This window comes from Nicotiana tabacum, chromosome 11 (genome assembly GCF_000715075.1).
Source record: "Nicotiana tabacum cultivar K326 chromosome 11, ASM71507v2, whole genome shotgun sequence".
NCBI lineage: Eukaryota > Viridiplantae > Streptophyta > Magnoliopsida > Solanales > Solanaceae > Nicotiana > Nicotiana tabacum.
In genome coordinates, this window is record NC_134090.1 from 3,142,590 (window position 1) to 3,152,922 (window position 10,333).

Here is a 10,333-nt window from a genome sequence, read left to right on the forward strand (position 1 = left end):
AGGAGTGGGTTGCACGCCACAACAGAATTGATTATAATGAATATATTGGAGGATCGGGTTGCACGCCGCAACAGACTTATTAAAATGAATATTTTGGAGGAGCGGGGTTGCACGCCGCAACAGAACCGAATGTGAATATATTGTGAGAGCGGGTTGCACGCTGCAACAGAATTGAATGTGAATATATTATGAGAGCGGGTTGTACGCTGCAACTGAATTTATGGAAATGATAATTGGTTATGACTGCTGAGTTGACTTCGATTATTATAAATGAGTTACTTGATTTATTTCTATTATTGTTGTTGTTTCTAATATTGCGTATAGGTAATGTAAGTGACCCGCCTTAGCCTCGTCACTACTTCGTCGAGGTTAGGCTCAGCACTTACCAGTACATGGGGTCGGTTGTACTAATACTACACTATGCACTTCTTGTGCAGATTTTGGAGTTGGTCCCAGCGGCGTGCCGTAGACTTGCTCGGATTTCAGCTATTCAGAGGAGACTTGAGGTATAACTGCACGACGTTCGCAGTTCTAAAGTCCCCGTCTACTTTACTTTAGCTGTGTGTTTGTTTCCAGACAACTTTATTTTATTCAGACTTCTATTTGTATTTATTCTAGAAGCTCGTGCACTTGTGACACCAATTCTGGGATGGTATTTAGTCACCGTTGTTTTGATGGATTATTTCACTATATTTCAAACTTTGCTTTCGCATTTGTTTCCTTGTTATTAATAAATTTAAAATTGTTTTAAAAATGGTTAATATTATTCTAACGTTGGCTTGCCTAGCAAGTGAAATGTTAGGCGTCATCACGGTCCGAAGGTCTGAATTTTGGGTCGTGACACATATATGCTCAAGTAATATAATAGAGACTAAAATAGATTTACCCTCAAATTTCAGGGACCATTTGCGTTAAAAACTCTTATCAATCCATAAGAAAAAACAGAAGGAGAACGACAGATAATACTCTAATCTTTTAGCTCTATTTCCAGCAGATAATCCAACTTTGAACATACATTAATGTTGTCATAATACATATAGTTGACTATTTTCTGCTGTGTGTATATAAAAGAATATCTTTCATCTTCAAACATCCTGTCCTTTCCATAGCATTCTTACCTGAAATTATTCTGTGGACCAAATTCTAAGACATGGCTAGCTATGTCTGGTGGTGGAGCTGGTGGTTCACAGTGGCGTTTATCGGTTGTTTATCGATCCAGAAGCCGGCTTTTTCCGAGCCACAAACCAACCTGTTAGGCAAAGGATGTAGTCAATACAATGCAACAAATTTACCTGATTTTTTCAGAAGACTTAATGCAAGTTTTGATGATTTAAGGAACCAGTTGTCTAATCAAGATAAGCGATTCGCCACGACACAACAGGCCATATATGCTATGGTTGAATGCAGAAACTATTTGTCAAAAGCTGATTGTGTTTCCTGTTATGATGCTGCTGTTACTCTCATCAGAACTTGCTCTGGTGCTAATGGTGCTCGTGTTACCTATGATGGTTGCTTCCTCAGGTGAGTTACGCCTTGAAACTAGTTGGAGTCGACTATATTAAGAAATATCTATGGAATTGCTCTTTGTATTTTCACATCAATTTTTCAAGATTTTGGCCTCTTCTTCAAAATTTCCATTAAGAAAGAAACCATTAAAAAAAAGGCAGCCATTAAGCTCCCGCTATGCGCGGGTCCGGAGAAGTGTCGGACCACAAGAGTCTATTGTACGAAGCGTTACCCTGCATTTCTGCAAAAGACTGTTTCCACGGCTCGAACCCGTGAAATCCTGGTTACTGGCAGAAACTTTACCAGTTATGCCAAGGCTCCCTTCAAGAAAGAAACTAAAACAAATATATTAAATGATATGCAGCAGCCCTCGATTATGATAAATTATATGATGTTGTTTGCTAACATTCAAGAGTCAAGATTATTGGTAACAACAATATTTATATTACTGTTTGACTGCATACAATCCCTAATACTAGCCTATAAACAGTCTCTCAGTTGTTTGGTATGAGATCTTATGTTGCTCGGACTCTCCAAAAATGTCGCCGGGTACGTGTCGGATCCTCCAAAAGTAGTATATTTTTGGAGGATCCGACACGGGTGCGGCGTGCGGCAGCATTATGGAAAGTCCGCGCAACATAGATGAGATCATGTATCTTCTTGTGGTTTTCTTCAATTCGGATAAAATCGTCACTTAAACTCAAAACTGTAGAAAGTCGAACTTTTCCATACCCTTTAGTCTGTAATGTGAAGACCACTTTCTGAGGCAGTCTATTTTCTCAGGCAGAAAACACTAACACTTTTGACAGTCTAATTTCCAATTATTAAATCATACTCATCAAAATGGCTGCTTGTATTTAATGTAAAGATAAAAAGGGAGAGTAAAATCCTTCCAATAACTTACATGAACTCATTGCTCTACTTTCCAAAGGTACGAGAGCAACAACTTCTACCAAGACACTACACTTCCAGGAAATGCAGCAATTTGTGGGAATCGAACAGCTTCTCAGCCAAATGCTTTAAATCCTGTGGCACAACAACTCTTGAATGATCTTAGCATGGCAACTCCAAGAATTAGTGGCTTCTATGCAGCCACGAAGAGGGAAGTCGCTGGTGTTACTCTGTATGGAGTAGCACAGTGTGCTGAAACCATCACTAAAAGTGGCTGCGAAGATTGCTTGACAGTGGCATATAAAAACATAGAAGGCTGCTTGCCTAAATATGCAGAAGGAAGAGCTGTAGATGCAGCCTGTTTTATGAGGTACTCGGATAGAGCCTTTTTCGCTGATAATAAAACAACAGATATCACACCATTCCTTGGCGGAGGAGGTAGGAAATGAAGCTCTCTTTTTCCTCAACTCTTAAGTCTTACCAGTAAGTTAATATATTATGAGACGAATTTATAATTGGTGGTGGTGCTTTATGCAGGAAGTTCAAACAAGAAGAAAGCTGCCATTATTGGGGGTGTTGTTGGAGGTGTAGGACTTCTTTTGATCGTATTGGCTGTGCTCCTATGGTATCGACTATCAAGAAAACCAAAGGCAACTGAAAGAGGTAATATTTGATGATCATTTTCTCAATTAAGTAGTAAGTGATATAGTAGCTCTTTTCGTTTGTCTTTTCGTTTATTTATGTAATATATGATATAGTATCTACTGTTCAGGTAATATACTGGGAGCAACGGAGCTGAGAGGTCCAGTGAGCTATAGATTCAAGGACCTAAAAATTGCTACCCAAGATTTCAATGAAAGTAATAAACTCGGTGAAGGTGGTTTTGGTGATGTATACAAGGTAACACTGAAACAGTTGAAGATCCTTATCTCAATCAAATTGACTAGATACTCTTGAACTGACTTCTATTCATTTATCCACTTAATTTAATTAAAATGATGATTCTAATGTTATTGAACAGGGCACTTTGAAAAATGGACATGTAGTTGCTGTTAAAAAACTAGCAATTTTTTCAAGCAGAGCAAAGGCAGATTTTGAGACTGAAGTTCGGCTTATCAGTAATGTCCATCATCGCAATCTCATCCGTCTCTTGGGATGTTCTAACAAAGGAGCAGACCTACTACTTGTTTACGAATACATGGCAAATGGCAGTCTCGAGAGATACTTATATGGTTGATTTTTTTTTGTTTATCCAGCTTGCTATTTTTGTCCAAGTCAAATCATTATGTTCAAGAAAATTTAAAATAATCTTACCTGTCAATGTTTTGCAGGCGACAAACGAGGGATGCTCAACTGGAAGCAACGATTTGATATAATCTTTGGCACAGCTCGTGGCCTTGCTTACCTGCACGAGCAATTCCACGTCTGCATCATCCATAGAGATATAAAATCCAGCAATATTCTACTAGACAATGAATTTCAGCCAAAAATTGCTGATTTTGGGCTTGTAAGACTTTTACCTGAGGATCAGAGTCATGTCAGCACTAAGTTTGCTGGTACTTTGTAAGTCAATATGACTGCTTGAGTTTCTTACCTGATATCACTAAAAGCATTATGAGAACAGCTCAATGAGCTCTAATTGAAACAGGGGATATACTGCACCAGAATATGCAATTCATGGACATCTAACAGAGAAAGTCGACGTCTATAGCTTTGGGGTTGTCGTTCTTGAAATAATCAGTGGCCGGAGGAGCAATGATATACAGATTGAGCCTGTCACTGAATATCTCCTTGAAAAGGTCGGTTTTCATTTTCAAATTCCACTTTTCCTTTCATATTTTACTAAGTATTCTCTTCCAACTTCTCTGTCCCATTCTAAATGTACCCATGCTATGGTGAAAATAGGCGTGGAAACTTCATGAAACTGGCATGCCTGAAAAACTGGTGGATGAGACTTTAGACCCCAATGAATACAACGAACAAGAAGTGAAGAAAATCATAGAGATTGCCTTAATGTGTACACAATCACCAGTAAATCTTAGGCCAACCATGTCTGAAGTTGTCGTAATGCTACTAAGTGATCGTAGCACAGACGCGAGAACTCCTAGCAGGCCTACTATCATTAGCATGGATAAGAGTACACCAGCGGACTCATCCATGACTACTGGATCATCAGCTTCTAACGCAACCAATACTTTTTCTGATTTCACTGGCCGCTAGCTACATAAGAGTATACTTTAGACCTGAAAATTATGCTGGCACCACAGCATCTGAAAAAACATTGCTACAGTACAAAATGACCACTCTTTAAGTTATACAAGTCTTAATTTTCATGGTTCATATCCATGACTGACTATGCAAACTAGAACTCCATCATCGCTGCAAAAGCAATGAGAAAATTGCAGACTTGGCTGCTGTAGTGTCTTATTAAATGATGAGCTTGATCTCAACTCCATTCCTAATAAAATCAACCTCAGTTCTTCATGTAGAACATGCAATTTTGTAAAACTTCTGCGTACTCAAATTTCAAAGTCATATGACAATTTTCCACTCTGAGTTACTGCTGTTGATATCATCATATACTATAATAAATAATAAAAATAATTATGTTAAATCTAAGCAGCACGATCTATAGTTGTGCTCAAACCTGGACTTTTGTATAACAAAATAAACAAGGTAAGTTCAAGGCGTAAAGTATGTATGGGGCAAATGTCTTACTTATCACAGAGTTAGCCCATGAGACTTCAACCCCTTACAATTGTTTTGGGACATCTAGAGGCTGCTCGCTCCAAAGCAGTCCCCACAAGTCCTTAGCAACGTCAAAGGTAACAGAACCTTCTAAGAGTCTAGATGCAAAGGAGGTGCAGGGTGCTAGATATTCAATCTTATCTCTCTGAACAAACCGTATAAGGGGAAGGACATTTTTGCAAGGGAAAATCACCATCGCGAACTGATACGAGAGATGCTAATAACTCCGAGTTGGTTCTCCTTTGCATTCCTTTCGTTTTACTGGGATTTATGTGTGATAACTCTCGAGATGTCCTTTTCTTCCCTCGTTCTTTTATACCAGCTAGCTGGCTGTCTATTTTTCAGTTCAAGTCAGAAATGGAAACATAAAAGTTGTTCTTTCCATCAAGAGGTTTGTGATCAGCCATTGCACATAACTCCTACTAACCAAGTGGCTTCACCAAGTAATTTTCTATCCTGGTCTGGAGTAGACAATCTGATGATGTTTATTAGTTGGTAGAAAAATAAAATTAATTCTTCATGTACATATTGGAAAAGCATCTGAAATGAAGCAGAAAGACCACGCTGAAAGTTAAGCCAAGCAGACTTACAGAAAGGACAGGTGACGCTATTTTTTTATCTCATGAAATCATCTTGGAGTATACAGTCTATTTGATTTATTCCTTACCTATTTTGAAGAATTTTGGTATTTCCTCAAGTTATTGTGGCTCAAAGAGGAGAATAAAAAAGAACTATTTGTTGAAAACATAATTAAATAAGTAAAGATTTATCGTCTCCAACAACGTAAGCTTTTTAACGAGATTGCCACACAATTAAATGTAATAATAGAGGACCCGCCGCCCATTATCAAAAAGAATTTCACATGTTGGACCCATATATAGAATAAGCCCAGCACATGAGGGGGCGTATTGAAGACAACAACAACAATCCAGTATAATCCCACTAGTGGGGTCTGGGGAGGGTAGTGTGTACGCAGACCTTACCCCTACCCTGGGGTAGAGAGGCTGTTTCCAATAGACCCTCGGCATCCTTCCCTCCAAGAACTCCCACCTTGCTCTTGGGGTGACTCGAACTCACAACCTCTTGGTTGGAAGTGGAGGGCGCTTACCATCAGAGCAACCCACCTTGAAGACACAATTAAGTAAATAAAAATGTACCCTCTCTAAAATCTTTTAGATGAGGTGATCACACTGCTGTTACCCAGCGGCACTGCGGCAGGTAATGTGGATTGTGTATTTCTTCCATATAGAACTACATTCTGGGTTCACAACATTCTTTCAACTAGTGTAAAGGAAAACATACAGTTACATCTTTTCAGCAAGACAGTCAATCTTCATACAAAAGACAAGAATGTGTTTTGTAAGAATGATCGAGCACGTGCTCAACCAATATTTTCCTGGTTCAGTATACATCTCAGAAAACGATCTTAATGGGAGTACTTACAAACTAACAACTACGAGAATCACCAGTAATCATTGCAAGAGCATATCCCATTATCAAAATGGTGGAACCGATTTGTATCTCTCACTATAATCTTTCTTCTCGTTATTTCTGACACAAACTTCATCCAAGAGTGACAATCCGCACAAATTCGAAGATTTTTTGTCACCCTAATTGGAATACCAGAAACAGTATGAATCAGACCAAATACTGTAGCAAGCCGTTCACTATGCCCACATATCCATTCTGCTTTTGTTTCCTCGTTTACATCATGAAGCACAACTCTTGTATCAGGTTTATACCCCATTTTATCAATAGCTTCTGATAATTCATCCCAAACTTCCTTGTATTCATCTGAATTACGAAATTCAAAACCGCCACCAGCCATAAATGTGTGTACTCTATTTCTAACCTGTATCCAGCTGCATCCGGCTTCCTTTTTGATTCCCTTATTCTCCATCATCTCCCTCACTTTTTTAACTCCCTCCCACATTCCTGCATTTGCATAAATGTTTGATAGTATCACGTAATTTCCACAGTTGTTAGGTTCCATCTCAAATAGCTGCTCTGCCACAAGTTCTGCAAGAGAGACATTTCCGTGAAGTCTGCATGAATTGAGCAGTGAGCCCCAAATGCTTCCACTAGGCTTGACGGGCATTTTCTCCACTACTTGCAGTGCCTCTTTAATTTTCCCAGCTCTACCTAATAAATCCACAAGACAAGAATAATGCTCTGAGGACGGAAGAATTCCAAAATCTCCACTCATGCTTTCAAACAATTCCTCGCCTAAGTCCGCCAACCCAGCATGGCTACAGCCAGACAACAAGGTGATAAATGTCACCCCATCCGGCCTAACTCCACTACCGACCATATCATGAAACAACTTCATTGCTTCTTCCATTAAACCATTGATTGCATACCCATTGATAACAGTATTCCACGATGTTATGTCCTTGTACGTCATTTTCTCAAACACTCTTCTGCAATACTCCATAGCTCCACATTTCGCATACATATCCAAAAGCGAGTTTAATAAAACAAGATCAGGAACTTTAGTTGATTTAACAATTTGAGAATGTAGCTCTCTCCCATAATAAAGGTAAGAAACCTGAGAACAGACAGCTAAAATTGTAGTAAAAGTTACCCAACTATATCCTACTCCATCTCCTTGCATTCTCCTAAAAGTCTCAAATGCCTCAAAAACCTGTCCTTTCTTAACAAACCCCGCGATCAACGAATTCCAACTTACAACATTTCTCTCAGGCATTTCCTCAAACACCTTCAACACATCTTCAAAACACCCACACTCACTGTACATTCCCAAAATAGCATTGTACACAACTTGATCAGGTTCTTTATTACCCTTAACAATCTGTGCATGAACACCTCTACCGACCCTCAAATCTGAAAGTCCCGAACAAGCTTTCACAGCCATAGAAAAAGCAAAATTCCCCGGTTCAATGGACTTAAACAACATTTGACAATAAATCAATAATGCTTCCCTAAAAAACCCTTTTTTAGAATACCCAATTGCCATTGCAACCCAAACTGATTCGGGTTGCTCTTCGTTTTCAAGCCCGTGGTGCTCGAAAACACGACGAGCCTCATCTAGCTGATCACAAACAGAGAAAAGGGTAATTAACTTAGATAAAATTAAAGGGTCATTGAGAAATTTACTTCTGTTTGGATTTAAAAGAAGGTGAAGATATAGCCTGTGACCATGTTCCAATGATTTTTGTGAAATGCATGCATGGAGGAGATTTAAATAAGATTCTTTGTTTTCAGATTGAGAATTTTTTGGGGATTCTAATAGGAGAAGAGCATCGTTTAGTTTTCCGGATTTAGTGAGAGATTTGAGAGTTGCATTGAAAGGTTTTGAAGGAGTTTTGTTAAGCTTGTTGAAGCTTGAAGTGGCAGTTATGGTGGTTGTGACAGTTGGTAGAGAAATGGCGGGAATCGCCATTTCTGGTGTCTTGTGAAGAGTTCGTTTACACTATGGTTTGGCTGATAAAATTTTGGGCTCTTTTTCTTTAAATAATAAACAGAGGCTTTTTTATAGGGAAGAAATATTTGCTCTGGAAATGTCTTATTTTGGAAATATCAAATTTTTAGTAGTTAGTTTGGTAAAAGTTAGAGATATAGGGTAACTGTATAAGATATAAGATAAGATATGAAGATAGTGTTTTGGCATTTCTTATGTATTAAATATGGGAAATAATATGTAAATGCTGATTGCAAGTTGTTAAGAATTTGGATATTTATACATGGTAAAAACTTAGGGTCCGTAGGTCAGGGTAGGGCAGGCCAGTGTACGAAGTATTCGCGTTTACACAGGATTCAGAGTCGCACCTCAAGCCTACCTAATGCAAGTATCAGTGGCACACTCAAACCCGTGACCTATAGGTCACGCAGAGATAATTTTACCGTTACTCCAAAACTCCTTGGGATCCATAGATGAATAGTATTATTTTTATATTTTTGGCAGAAGATATTTTTCACAATTCTTGGCAACCCATCATCAGAAAATTAATGTTTTTGAATTGTTCAAGAAATTTTGCATAATTTATTAGCTTTTTTAGAAGGAAATAGAGCAGATTTGGAATGGATTTCAGGAAGAAAAAGTGTAGTAAAACTGTTTGTTGGACAAAGTAACATGATTTTATTGCATAAAACCATTGCAAGAAGGTATATGGGGGATCTACAAGGTCATACGATTTAGTTTCATAGGTAACTTTGTTATGCTGAGGAGTGCCCCCCTCCAACTCTAGAAAATGGAACAATAGATAATTGATTTTAAATAAGTTGAAGTCGATTGTATTAATCCTCAATAATTATACTGGTCCATTTCAAAAGTTTTTTCGCCGGACGACTTGTAGGAGGTGAGAAGGGTTCCTACTCCGTCCCACACAGTGTATGACTATCGACCCTACCAGGTAATATCTACCTGCACAAGCTCGATCAGAAGATAGGGAGGATTCGACAGAAGTACAAAATTTTGATTGTTCAAAGAATAAGATCGATTTTACTAAGAACAAGTCGTATTGATGACCAAGAAAAGTCTTCCGAAGAAGCAAGTTTCAACGCTCCCAAGACAATAGAGTCATCATTATGGGGAGAATAAAAGGCGTTCAACGCAAAGAGGCCTTTTATTCCTTGTTTCGTCGTGGCACACACCCCACAAGCACCCCCGGCTTATGGGACCACAAAACGCCTTTAGTATAGAATATACATGGTGAGGGATAAGCTAAAATGTGCAGAGTAAAATGGTGAGGGGTTAGCTAAAACTCGTTTCCTGAAGAAAAAAAGATAGAAAGAGACACACACGTATTCTGATGATCTCTATAACTTTGTTTAACTGTGTCGTTTGGTATGATGGATAAGAAAAAATAATTTTGGGATAAAAATTTAGAATTGTCTTATCTCTTGTTTGGTTTCTAATCATGGGATAAGCTATCTCAGGATTAAAAATAGTACCGAGATAACTTATACCTGCCAAATGGCGGAATAGTAATCAGAGGATAAGTTATTCCAGGATAACACAGTAAAATTGACAATCTCATGATTAATACAATGTCACACCCCGACCTCGGGGAGCGCAATCGACGCTCAACCGAGATACCCCGGTTAAGCAAGCCTGCTAGATGCCTTCTACCCAACCTTGCTCATTAACAATATAAGAACTAGTATAAGTGATAGACACGAGAAGAGTCAAGTATTCTACAATCTTTTCCATTATTAAAGGATATTC

General features: G+C 38.5%; 2 protein-coding genes across 2 annotated transcripts; one reads left to right on the forward strand and one right to left on the reverse strand.

Annotated features, from left to right (window-relative positions):
• Window positions 1–990: 990 nt before the first annotated feature.
• Window positions 991–4,885, forward strand: LOC107802457 (cysteine-rich receptor-like protein kinase 3). Its single transcript, XM_075224661.1, has 8 exons — window positions 991–1,521; window positions 2,438–2,835; window positions 2,935–3,060; window positions 3,170–3,297; window positions 3,419–3,629; window positions 3,729–3,960; window positions 4,046–4,196; window positions 4,303–4,885. Exons 1-8 carry the CDS (start codon window positions 1,151–1,153, stop codon window positions 4,615–4,617), a joined length of 1,932 nt encoding a protein of 643 aa, XP_075080762.1. The 5' UTR covers window positions 991–1,150; the 3' UTR covers window positions 4,618–4,885.
• A 1,519-nt stretch (window positions 4,886–6,404) lies between these two features.
• Window positions 6,405–8,657, reverse strand: LOC107769570 (pentatricopeptide repeat-containing protein At3g14330-like). The gene has a single exon (XM_016588796.2). The coding sequence runs from the start codon at window positions 8,546–8,548 to the stop codon at window positions 6,608–6,610; it is 1,941 nt and encodes a 646-aa protein (XP_016444282.2). The 5' UTR covers window positions 8,549–8,657; the 3' UTR covers window positions 6,405–6,607.
• Window positions 8,658–10,333: the final 1,676 nt, after the last annotated feature.